A 14,107-nucleotide genomic window follows, 5' to 3' on the forward strand; every position below is an offset into this window, starting at 1 on the left:
CCTATTCTTCCCTACTATTTTTAATTACTCTGCTCCTGTGCCATTTTCAACCATCATTTGGGCTCAGCAAAAGTGCAAAACCATCTCACACAGGGAAAGAGCTGCACAAAAAAAAAACGACATTTTTTTCTCGGTCTTCCCTAATGAATCTGAGGCTTTTTCAAGTGAAAATACTTCAAGAAATTATTTGCTGAAATTTACTAGTTTAACAGGGAAAACTTGCATTTATCTGCTATTTAAGTAGTAATGTGCTTTAGAAATAATTCAGTTAGGCAGTCCAATTAGGGTAGCCACACTGGTGCATGCGGAATTGAAATTGCAGAGATAGAGACTATCTCTGGCTTACTAAAGATTGGTTTTATTCTTTCTTGGGTGCTTATTCTTACTGCTTCTCACAGGTGCAAATTCCAAAGGACATAAACATGAATGCAAAAAGTTAGTAAATTCTTCTTGGTCACCACTAACATGTATTAGTTACATGTTGAACTAAACTAGTGACAAAACATTGTTGTAGGAATATTAGCTATAAAAAAGTAGGACAAAGTTTCAAGAGACATTGTATGTTATAATTAATTTATTATATGCCTATAAAGTTTAAAATGGAAATATTTTCTTACAGAAGAAGTTTTCTTAGATGAACTTTGCCTCAAAGGATAGGTTCAGAATGTTTCAAGTGCAGAAGTATGTTGTTCCACTTCAGATACCATTTAAAAAAAAACTAACATCCCCTTTATCTACCCCAAAACTGTGCTTTGAACAGAATCTTTCAGTTTCACAAGTAATTCCAAAAAACCTAGCAGCACTTATTTTCAAAAGCTTATTTTTAATAATTGTATTGGTCTTAATGCGCAGTAGTTTGGAAAAATGTTGGAAACCCTATATGTACTGTATTATCAGACAGAAAACAGTTTCTGCCCTCAGTAGAGGATAGAGTACATAGATGAAAAAGGCCCTGGACAGGAAATAAAGTCAGGTGAAGTACAGTATATTCAGTGTATCCTAATTTAGCAACTTGAAGCCATCTTCAAGCAATAATGACATTTAAGCTTCCAAGCCCGTATACAATTCAGTATAAGCACATACATGGAGAAATGTAAAATCATGTACAACTTTATGCAGGATTATTTTTCTGTACCCTGGAAAGACTGGAGAAAAGCATATTTACAAAAAGGATATGAATTTCATGCACTTTGACACAGCAAGATAATTGTCATTTTAAAGAGTTCTTTGTGCTGGTATTTCAATATTTACAATAAGGTGTATGGGAGCTATGGAGTAGCCATTTTACATACAAAATTTTCCTGTGAAATTAAGGAATAATGAAACATCATTTCAAAGAAAATAAATGTTCTATTTCACACAAGAAGGTATTTGAACCTTGATGTTTATAAAATAATCAACTTCCGTTTTTGTCTATGCATGTTTCAGAGCTGAGTGACGTGGCTGACACTCCTGAAGGACAGGATGCCATCTGGAGGGATGTGAACAAGCTCAAGAAGTGGGCCCACGAGAATCTCATGAGGTTTAACAAGACTAAGTGCAAGATGCTGCATCTAGGCTGGGGCAACCCTTGGTATCAGTACAGGTTGGGGGATGAACAGAGAGAGAGTAGCCCTACTAAGGACTTGGAGGTGCTGGTGAATGAGAGATTGGACATGAGTCATCAATGTGCACTGGCAGTCTAGAAGGTCAACCACATTCTGGGCTGCATCAAAAGAAGCAATACTGCCCCCTGTTCCCATGAGACCCCACCTGGAGGGCTGCATCAGACTCTGAGGCTGCCAACACAAGGAAGGACACTGGCCTGTTGAATCGAGTCCAGAAGAGGGCCACAAAGATGATCAGAGGGGTGGAACACCTCTCCCACAAGGAATGCCTGAGAGATTTGGGGTTGTTCAGCCTGAAAAATAGAAGGCTCCAGGCAGACTTTACTGCAGCCTTTTGCTACCTAAAGATAGGGATCAAAAGATGGGGACAGACTTTTAGTAGGGCCTGTTATGACAGAACAAGGGGTAATGGTTTTAACTAAGAGAAGGCAGAATCAAGCCATATGTAAGGAAAAAATTCTTTATGGTGAGCATGGTGAGACATGGAGCAGGTTGCCCAGAGAGATGGTAGATGCCTCATCCGTGGAAACATTTAAGGTTGGACAGGGCTCTAAGCAACTTGATCTAGGTGGAAGATGTCCCCTGTTCATTGCAGGGGGATTGGACTAGATGACCCTTTAAAAGTCCCTTCCAACTCAAACTATTCTGATTTTAATAAAGCAACTCCAGTAGATTTCCTAAATGAAATTAAATAGAAAATTGTTCATAATTGCATATGTTTAAATGAATAGCACAAAAGACCAAGACAACTAAAATACTTCAAATTTACTTGTTTGGTGCTTTTTTTTATTATAGTACCTGTTATAAAAGTAAAATGAAATTACATAATTAAGTGTTAGCATGTAAAATGTCTTGGTGAAATGGCTTGTAAATTGCTAGGTGTCATATATGACAAATATAGATCTTTGGTGTATATAGACACATATGTTCTACTTTTCTCAACAAGTCCAAGCATCTCTCTTCCCCTTGCTAGCTTACTTCACTGCTTGAGGATGAAGGCACACACAGCCAGATTCAGTTAAATGAGACCCCTGAATCCCAACATATTCAAGATATTGAAAATAAGTTGTCAAAACTCCAGAAAAAATATATTTCTATTATCTTATATGATGCAAATAATACATCTGCTTAAAATCTTAGCACATAAGATAGTCTCCAGACATTTTCTGCTTTTGTGATCTGTGGACTAGTCAATTACAGAACATAATATCCTAAGCTCATGAGATCTGATTTCACAAAAGAACTTCTGAGTTCTAAAATCAGCTCATATGAGCACATGTTCAACAAGAAGTTCAGAGCATTTTCCTGTAGCATTAAACCTGCATTATATAGGGAAACTGTTGTTTAAACATGTCTTAAAATGGCTTTTGGTGGTCTCTTTGCAAACACATGCTTCTTCTTCCCAGCACCCCACATGTTATCCATGCAGGAATGTCCTGGGAAGGTGTCCTGAGGTGTTTCCCATTGGCCTTTGTTAACCTCTTCCTGTGATTGGGTGTTCCTGTAAGCCCCTTGAGACTTCTAATTGGTTACTCTGTGAATCCTCCTAAACCCTATAAATGTAACATCCCCAACAACAAACTCTCTCTTGCCTCCTCTCCATGCCCGGTGTCCTGTCTCCCTGCTGGCCATGGGGCCACGTGCGGGGGGAGGGGGGAGCACCTCTCCCCTCCAGGCTCAGGGCCAGAAGAGACTCCTGAGAAACCCCTGGAGTTCTCTTTCCCCATCCTTCAAAGCGTTGCAATGGTTCTTCAGATGGAAACGGAACTAGAACTGGGCCGCCCCACGCCTTTTCTGCTTTTGTGATCTGTGGACTAGTCAATTACAGAACATAATATCCTAAGCTCATGAGATCTGATTTCATAAAAGAACTTCTGAGTTCTAAAATCAGCTCATATGAGCACATGTTCAACAAGAAGTTCAGAGCATTTTCCTAAAGTAAAAAAAAACTATTTGCACATTATGTAAATAACTGTCCTTCCTCTCAACATAGTTTACAAGTACTTGAAGTTCCTATTGTACTTTTTTCTCACAAGAAAAAGCTTTCCAGCTTTATTTTCCTCTGAGTAAAGTCTAGCTCAGACCCAAGTTTATTTTTCATGTAGCTAATTCTGGAAGTATCACAGGAATCATCCTGAGTACTCCCAATTGCAGAAGAGTGACCTTAGTCATTTATGTTCAGTGTTGTTTTTGTCATGACTGAGATGTAGTTGCAATCAGGACAGAACAGCTGTAAGAGAGCACAAGTCTTTGTCTAGTAAATGATCTTGGTCGTGCTAAAGCTAGTCCCTAACTCAAGAGGTAGTTAGCACACACTTCCACATCTCCTTTCCTCCTTAATAAGTGTGCCTCTGACAAGGATAACCATGGTAGCACTACCATTTCTTCAAACATCAAAGGACTCTGCAGATGTGATTTCACATGCATGTTTTCCCAACATGTGAGGCTGATCAGCTTCAATAAAACAATTATAGAGAATGCTGTTGCTTCTGAAACAGTTGTCTACTTTGCCAACCTTTCCTTAGGTAATCATGGCATTCTTTCGTTCTACTATCTCTACTTGATCTGGGTATTGCAGGGGTGCCCTTCCTCAGACCTCCCTGCAGGTAGGCTATAACTATATCACTAACAATTATTTTGCCTCTCTTTGATCTGAAGTCATAGCAACATTCACTCAGAGAGCATCAAGCAGACTGGTATGTGAGCTAAAACTGTATAGGGCATTTCTCCTTATGAAGTTAGGATTATGACTCTAAGGATAAAAAAATAAAACAAGAACATAAAATTCAAACCTTACACTACTGGGAACTTGCCTAAGACTTCAGTTAGAGGCAAGTATCAGCATTTGTTGCATAAAACCAGATTTTTATCTTTAACCTTCAGAAAGCATCTATTATGCAAGTTTAATTAAAGAAAAACACCTCAATATGTTGTTGCAGCCATACAGAAACGTTAATCAGACATTTACTCTTTTGGTATATACATTGTTGGCTTCTCAAAAGAATAATCTTTCATTCTCCCACAGGCACACATTGGAGGGAAGATTTTTCAGTTTTCACAGTCTACTTATAGATGGAATGTGTATTTTCATTTTTCTCTTCTGCAAAGAAAGGAATATTACTCCAACAAAATATAAGCTGTGTATCTTTCTTTTAGCAATAACAATGGAATAAGCAGAAACTGAAAATCTAAAGTTGTTGCAATACTGTCAGACTGGTCTCTGGAAAAGCAAAGACTGTGTTTCTTTGCTTATGTCATTGTTTAAGTCCAACTGGCAACTAAGCACCACATAGCTGCTCACTCACCTGCCCCTCCACCCAGTAGAATGGGGAGAAGAATTAAAAGTTAAACTTGTAGGTTGAGATAAGAATAGTTTAATAATTGGAAACAAAGTAAATAATAATAATAATAATAATAATAATAATAATAATAATAATTAAAAAGTAAAATCCAAGGAAAAACAAGTGATGCACAGTACAACTGCTCATCACCTGCTGATGGATGCCAGACCCTGTTCCTGAACTGCAATTGGACCCCCTTCCAGGTAACTCCCTAGTTTATATACTGAGCATGACGTTCCATGGTACAGAATATCCCTTTGGCCACTTCAGGTCATCTATCCTGCCTGTGCTCCCCCTCAGCTTTTTTTGTGCACCTCCTCACTGGCAGTGCATGAGACACTGAAAAAAAAAAATGTCCTTGACTTAGGGTAAACACTACTTATCAACAAGCAAAATATCAGTGTGTTTGTTAACATTATTCTCATAATGAATCCAAACCATTGCACTGTACCAGCTACTGTGAAGAAATTAACTCTATACCAGACAAAAGCAGGATGGCTTACTTATAAGTAATTAATGAATTAAAGCACCACAGTATCTTCTTACTTAATCTGTTTATTTTCCTTATTCAGATAAGAGTTGTCAGTTTCAGTGGTCTACTGCATCTTGAGTTTAATCTGAGCAGTACTTATTTGTCAAAGACTCTTCCCAGCTGACAGAACTGTGAAAAATGCAATTATACAAAGCTGATAGATTATTTCTTTCAAGAAGCAGAAACTGTCACATTTATTCACACTGCATGTAGAAACCTGCACACAGTTTTGTGAAAATGTGAAGATATTATGGACAGACATTGGCAGAAGTATTTTCAGGTTTTTAGTGTGTCCATATTATGCCTATATCACCAATACAGCTTAGAAAGCATAAAAAACCAATGTATTCAAACAGAATATATTAACTTCTCTTCTAAAAAGGACTGTAATTAAGTTTTCCTCTTTACCTGATTGATGTTATCTTTAAGTGTTATCTTTATGGTCTCATCTCTCTTCCCTCAACAAAAATGATGCTAACACACACATTGAGAGGACTAAGAAGGAAGCGGGGGATGACCCACATGAAAAGCTACTGAAGTTGATAAGAGCTTAAGTCTCTGCAAAATTGCCTTTTTTTTTCCCTTTTCCACTTCTACCAGCTGCAACGCAAAGAAGAGAGCATGACCTTCACAAATCAAGCGATCTCATAACTGCTAAAAAGATAGAACCTCTCTCTTATAATGAAAGTGTCCCACAGAAAGATGAACCACTTGTCTACTCACAGGACAGAGTAGGACTTCTTTCCAGCCACAGAGCAAAATGAACTTCCAGTCTCTGGGATTGAAAACTTGGACCTGAAAATAGGAATGAACAGTCTCATAATGTCCCAGGAGGAACTCAAGAATATGATTTATTCTGCTGCCAGGTGAATCTCTCCTAATTGATCTCAAAAACTAGCTTTTATGAAACTAAAAGCTAAAGAAAAATCTCTTACTTACAATTTAATATAATAAAGATGCTGTAACAATGGAATCTGTAAATTTATTTATACATATATATATATATACAGAGAGAATATATTTGAATGTAAACTTAAAAGGTGACATTTAAGATGGAAAATACAGTATACAGATGCATTTTTTTCTGCAATTAAAGCCATGCAAAAGCCATGCTAAACTGCTGAAAGAAATATTATGCAAAATAAGTTTTTGTTATTCTGGATTTTCTTTAAACATCTTAATCTAAGGTTAGTTTGCCATCTCGGGATGAGAAACAAGGTTTGCTTGTCTTGATTCCAGAGCTAAATAAAGTTGGAAAATTGTGATTAATTTTGTATCAAAAAGCAAGACAAAGGTAGTTAAAAAGTACAACTGCAGAAAGTTTAACCTGAAAACTCAAGATCTGAAGCTGAATATTTTTGCAGAGCTATTAGTGTAACATTCTGGCTCATATTCATCACTAATATCAGATAGATAGAAAAGCAGATACATTTAACATGTTAATAGAAAGTCTTTAATTGCTGTCACAGAGAGGTCCCCAGGGAGTAGAAAATTCCATATTTTCCCCTTTTGATGGCTAAAAAGTTTCAATGGTTGCAAAATGATTGCACTGTAACAGGTAGGGATTATCTAATACCCTATTAAGTGGTTCTGTTTCTCTTCTAAATAGAGATTTTAGTGTCTAGTTTGGAGATATGCTGGCCAGATCCAGGCATAGATGTGTTCTTACAGTGCCAGAGACCTCATGTGGAAGACAGTGACAAAGTCCTATTGACTTTAGCAGCAAAACCCTCTTCTCTCTGGCATTATAGCCCAAGCCAAATACAATTTATGTCTGCTTTTCCCACCTCCTCCTTCCCCATCGGTAGCACTCCCCAGCCAGTGCCTGAAGTGTTGTTTCGCCAGTGGGCACTCAGCCTTTACCATCAATAACCAGCTGCCTTAGCACTTGGCAGCTGCTGTTACCCTTGAGGGGCTGAAGCGATGTCTCAACCATTGAGCAACATATTTGCATCCTCAATTACTAACTTACTCTAATGCCATGACAGTGTTGGTTCTTGAGATTCTAAATTAAAATCTTGGTATATCTTGTCATTTTGGTGAGAGCCTCTGGCAATGAACAAATACAAATGATGAAGTTACTTACTGGATGGATATGAATTCTTGTTTTTTGTGTTTGTTTTTCTTTTAAAAATTTATTTATATTTAAAAGGTACCAAACATTTGGAGCAGCATCAGAACCCAAACGAAATTCCAGTAAACTTCCACTAAGCAGAGGAATCTGGAGGTATTCAAACACCTCAACCAAGCAAGACAGTTTCATGTGCTCATACTTGTAGGAGCAGCTAAGGAAGAAGAAGAAAATATTAAAGCAATAATATTGTGGTCCTGAGCTAGCCAGAGTTAAGAGCAGTGTGTGTGTGAAAACAATCACAAGGTCAAGTTGGAAAGCCGCTTGAAGCATGGTTGTTCAGTCACATGGATGTGTGTGGTATGTGAGAGATAAGAAAACATCTGCCTGACTGGAGAGCTTGGACCCAGAGTCTGTACAGAGACTGTAGAGTCTGTATAGAGTTATGGAGTAATAAAGTTACAAGAGACAAAAGTCTGCCTGCTTGAATTCACTTGCTGCAAATGGTGCAGTGTGAAGATCCTTTTTCCAACAATGGTGTCACATGTGCCACGCATACTGGTATGGGCTAACACACAAACCCTTTGACAAAGGGTAAGCCTGCAAAGCAAGCTGCTTAAGACGTGAAAAATGCTGTAAATCAAAATCATCAGAGCAAAGTTTGCCCTGTTTGCTATTTAGAAATTTAAAGTATACTCCATCTATAGAATTTGTTGACATGCCTGCAGAGCTTGGCACCAGAATTGAAGCACTAAAATCTATTTCAAAGTTGTTGCATGAGTGTAAAGAGGTTTCTCTAGAAAAGCCAAGGTAGCACCACAGGCTAGCACAGGAGGTGGCACAATCAACACTCATCCACAAACTTCAAAGATAGCCACCAAACAACAAACGAATATTAGCTTTCAAACTACATATGTGCTGTGGTGCTATCCACAGCAGTTAGAATCAGACTCCTTGTTTCATTCCCATTTTTTCCTACGCTGTGCTCAAGACCTCACAGCTCTCTCAATGTTCTCAAGATCTCCCCATAGCTCTCTCAATGTACTCCAGCCTTCTTTAGCAAGATTGCCACCATCTCTCTATCTCACTGCATCTCTGTCTCCAGTTCTGTCATATTCTTTCTTCTTGCGATCATTCAAATTTGTCTCACAAGGCTTTTATTTCCCCTCGCTTCCCTCAACTCCCCGAGGCTGTGTCTACATGAGAAAATAGAAGATCCATAGAGTGAAGCAGATCTGAAAGTGCATGTTATGCACATTTCATATCTAGTTTCACAGCTGAAGAAAGTATGTGATTCCAAATGAAATCATGCACCTCCTGATGTGAAATCTGTAATCTTCACTTCACTTGGGTTTTCTATAATGTAAAGTAGTCATTTACCATGATGTGCTTTTGACTAGAAATCACACCACTAGCACATCACCATACTGAAATTATGTCCCTTTGCATCCTTTTTGAAATACATTTTACTATTTGTTCTATAGTTTTTTTGATTTATTAAAAGCACAGTAAGATGCTTGCTACTCACAAAGTTGAGAACTTCCTCAGAAAAACACCAGTTTTAACTTTATTTTATGGGAGGGTTTTATGTGGGAAAGAGGCCTTAGGTGACAAAAGATTTAAATAAAAAAGAGTAAATTTTTTTAGAAGTGTCATACAGAGAAAATATCATTGTATTTTCTCATAGAATATTTACACACATGAAAAATAGGTCAGTATTAGCTTATGATTCCAACTCAATTTCATTCTTAAATATGTCTGCCATTGGCAATGCATCTCCCTTTTGTGTCCCTGTCACACCTTTCCCATTCCAGCCTTTCAGGAAAGGAAAAAAAAAAAGAAAACAAAAACCAAAACCCACCTCTTTTTCCATTCTTGAGTTTAATCATTTTTCCTCACTGTCTACTTCAATCTCCTTGTTTACTCTCTAGTAGCCTTCATATCTCCACAGCAACACTGTTCTTTCATTTCCTATGCAAGTTCCCCAACAAAAGACTATGAAGAAAAATAGGTATATTACAGATTAACAAGGTTACTATTTATCTCTAACCATTACATTTCAGAAAATTTATAATAAAGAAAGCACAAATCTCACATCCCTATCTCCCTACATCATGGGGGAGGTTCACATGGAAAGTTTTTAGAAAGTCTGGGTTAGAATTTTCATATATCATATGATATGTGCACAATTTGAAGCTTGATATGCCCAAATAGCTGTAAGGCTTTGCATTTTATATTCCAAATAACAGTATTGATTTTTCAGGAGGTTTGGATTCTAAGCCTAACAAGACTGAAATAAGACTGATGCTGTATTTGGTTTACTAAACATATATTTTTCTCTTGAAAATCAACACATCTGCAGAAGTGTATGAATGGACATATATATTTTTATGATCTGTCCATTATATCTTAAGACATGTAGCCATTATATACCTGTGTTGCACTGTGTTTTCAAGAAGAAATTATGAAAATAATACTTTCTCCAACAGATGTAGCCTTTTTCCTACTTTTTTATACCTGTGTAATTAAACAAATCATGCACTACACTGCAATATTGATTCCCAGGAAGCTAGAAAATTGGAATAGATGTTTCTGTCAACTTGTAACACGTACAAAGCAGATGAGGCCCTTCCATTATATATTGCATAAATATAATTTTCAGCTAATAACTCTGCTAAGGAAAATTTAAAAAAAAATGTCAAGGAAATTTAATTTCAAGGAAAATTATGAACATGCTTTATTTGCACATTTTTTAAAGGCTAGCATATTTATTTACATATTTTACAGAGGATTAAACAAAAAAATCCATGTCTTATTTTAACACTTGGGCAACTTGTCAATATCACTTCAACAAAGTTTTTGAGAACCAAGTAAAATGAGGTCAAAGGGAAAAAAAATATTTGATGCAGCTATCTAAGCATCACTCAGTCCATTCTCCCACTACAGACTGCTGAGGAAAGATGAAAAGAATGTTTGATTAGAGCTTACCAGAGTAAAGACCCCACATTTTTCTCTAAATTTCAGTGATAAAACCTATCACTCAGACCTCCAAAAGAGGGTGTTTTACTGCTGCTCAGTTACTTTGTATTTTTTATACATAGATATATACACTTACATGTACACATTCACTGTTTTCTCACCTTTCTCCCATACATTTCAAACAAACAACTCCACTTTGCAGATCCACTGAGAAGTACTTAAGTATAACTTAAAGGTTACATAGTTACACATTCAAGAGCCAAGAGGCACACCAAAGTAAAGGCTAAACTTTTAGGTTTATAGTAGTGGCTCTCTCATTATTGCTCTTCATGGTCCCATACGGGTACAATAGAACCGATACCTTCCAGTTCTTTAGAGACAAAGAAATAATTAACCATTTCTAAATCTTCTTAGTTTTCAAATCTTTTTACATTAAAATTAGGATATTAAAATTTAGTTAATAGATTAACAAAACTGAGATATTAACAGTTTGCCAAGAAACTCCAGATCATTGCAATCCAAGGTACCTAAAGGAACTCTATGAGGAGGAAAAAAAAAAGAAAAAAGGAAAAAAGAAATTCTTGGTCTTTCACAGATAATAATTCTATATAAATTGACTGTGATGAATGCTGGCACTGAAGTGAGTGAGATGTAAATGCTACCCTCAGTAATTAAACTAGAAAGAGTTAAATAGCAGTTCTAAAGTTACGGAAGCATAACTCAAGTAAGTAAGTAAGGCATACAAATGCTACTTCAAATTTATGATAGACAGAACTCACATCTATAGGAATATGTTCTTTTGGGATTCTTTTCTTTCCAGTTCTTGGACAAGGATGAGTATAAGAACGATTAATTATTTTTTGCTTCTTTGTTCTGCAGAGATAAACCAGACTGTCAACTGCTTATTCCACCACTTGTTCAGAATGTGGAATATGCAAGATTTTGGGTCTTATCCCTGCTAAAGATGTCTCTCCTTCCATTCCACCTGCTGTGGAAGTAAATGTAGAAAGGTTTTTGTTAATATTTTAAAAGACTTTTTCAGAAGGCAGGTGTCATTTTAAAACCCGGATGAGTTTTCAATGGGTTAAGTTCTCTTGACTCAATTGCATCTCATCGTTTTCCTGTTTACATATTAGCTAAAGTAACTTTAATACAATCAGGCTAGAAATTCTGAATATTTATGCCTATATATTGTAGACAGAAAAAGAGACAATGGGCTACTAAAAACAAAAAGCTCTACTGACAGTTCAAGATTTTTCAGCTTTGATATTCATTTATTCAGAAATATGAGCTACCTTGTTTTACAAAGGAGTAAGAATACAGAACTGCACAGCAGGAAACATAAATTAAAGCTCAAGCCACGGCACAATATATTGCCATTTATTTATTGGTATGAACACTACTATAAGCACATCCAAAGCATTAAATCTACTGACAAGTTTTGCCCAACTGCTGCCTAAGTGCCTGCAGCCATGGTAACATGGTACTCAACAGCTCTGGCACATCAAATGGGCAGAGTTAAAGGAAACTGGAAGATCTCCAAAGCCCAGGGTATGGCCTGGCAGTGATTTATTAAACATATTTGTTTGTTCTGAAGGGGATTTATTAAAATTTATTGTTTCCTCTGGAGTAACACAAACCCAAATATAAGTACTGACTGAGATACTATCTTTAAACTTATTCTTTATAAAGACCTCAGTGGTCTACAGTTATTCCATCTCTACTTCCTAAAGGCAAGGAGCACTTAAAGGCAACAGAAGTGACATAGAAGAAAATTGGTGAAAAGAGAGTAGCCAAATTAACTTTAATAAAGATATATAAATCAAGGGTATTCATAAGAAAAATTCAATTACATTTCTTAAACTTCAGAAGAAAACACAGAGTACATTTTATCTGGAGCAAAAAGGGATAAAAGATACTCAAAACTGAGAAACGGGTAACATACTAGACATTCAGGCTACTTTGACATAACAATGTCACACAGTCTAAGAGCATTGGGCATGTCATTTTCCTTAGCTTTCAAGGCCAAAATTTTCCTTGAGATTCTTGGAAGAGAAGCACTAAGATGAAAATGAGTTGTTATTAAATATCATTTGGAATTGTTACACTTCATGATCCTTTTTGTTGACCATGTTTTCCACCATTCATGTCGGTAATGTAAGATTTCTTTTACTTTCTTAGAAACTTGTTGTGTTGTAACATTAATGTTGCCTAGTTTTAAAAGTGATTCCAGATGAAGCTAACTAATAACAGAGGATTTTTCTTTCATAACATTTTCAATTCCATGAAACTATGTGTACACCAACCTGAGATAAATTTGAAAGACCAAGGTATTGGGGTAAGCCTCTTCTGAACTTCAAATGTCAGCATTGTGACAGATTTTGAGGAAAAGCGCTTCCCTACCCAGCAGGCACAGACAAGCAACTCTCTGTCAAGAAACAAGACAGCAGAAATACAGCTGAATGCTCTGAATATTTAGCAAGATCATCACTCGAATCAAAAAGGGAGCACAAAATAGACAAATGAAGGTATGGAAGTGACTCTATTAATGCTGAGATTCACCTCAAGACATAAATCAAACAAAATTGAAGTGCAAAAAACCATTATCACTCCACAAATTGCTTCCAAAATTGTCTTGCTTCTGTCACAGGTTTGCCTACTCTAGGAAGTGCTTGGCAACTGTCAAAAATAAGGTCTCAATTCTTAGTTCTTTTTTTGGGACAGGTAGGATTAATCATTCAGTCTTCAAAAACTGATCTGAGAGAGAGACTAAGTAGGATTAAGAGATACTGGAAAAAAAAACAATCCAAAGGAAACTTCCAGTTTTACTTTCTTTGGAGATAAAAGCAAGTAAAAGTAACAACATTTCAGACTGAAGGAGGGAGATATGGGGATATCTGGCCCATATAATTTGAATATTTAAGCAGGTTATCGTTGTCCCTTAATACTTCTAAACTGCATATGTATACAGGTCTTACCCAAGAAACCTTTGATTAGAACTTAGTTTTCAGTTCTGAAGGCTATATTTAAACAAGTATATGTAGGAAACAGCATCTTAGCCATACAACAACAATAATGCAAAGGCAGTACCCATCAATTCATCCAGGGTTACAGAACTGGGAGCTGCATAGTAGTAGCTACAACAGCACTTGGATTGAGCATATACCATGGTGAATGGCTGCAGTTATAGACTGTATGTTATTTTAGTTATGACTGATTAATTTGCAGACAATTTTATCAGCTATGATAAAACACTGTCATGTTCAAGCATACAGTATTCTCCTGTATTCCTCTGGGGTCTTGATTTTATTCTTACTCTGAGAGGTACTTTGGCACCTAAATCAGTATCAATTTCAAGAGCTGCCTGTAATATGCATCTAGAAAACAGTGAATTCATGATTCAACATGCAGCTGTCCTATTACTCACTTTGGTGTCAATGAAAACAATTACTAAATGCCCAAAATAACACACATACATGACACAATAACAATAATGTGATTCAGCTTTGCAGTGTGTTTGTGAAAAAACACATTGATTTGCTATCCATTGGACAAAACAATAAGAACAGTTTTAGTA

At 36.5% G+C, this 14,107-nt stretch overlaps 1 protein-coding gene across 1 annotated transcript in view; it reads right to left on the reverse strand.

Annotated features, from left to right (window-relative positions):
* Positions 1 to 14,107, reverse strand: part of SGCZ (sarcoglycan zeta) — a 424,586-nt gene that overhangs the window by 364,989 nt on the left and 45,490 nt on the right. The window contains exon 2 of the mRNA XM_027636059.1: positions 6,204 to 6,275. Coding sequence (XP_027491860.1) covers positions 6,204 to 6,275 — 72 coding nt within the window. The remainder of the gene's footprint in view (positions 1 to 6,203; positions 6,276 to 14,107) is intronic.

Source organism: Corapipo altera, unplaced genomic scaffold (genome assembly GCF_003945725.1).
Source record: "Corapipo altera isolate COAL_440 unplaced genomic scaffold, ASM394572v1 22b, whole genome shotgun sequence".
Lineage (NCBI taxonomy): Eukaryota > Metazoa > Chordata > Aves > Passeriformes > Pipridae > Corapipo > Corapipo altera.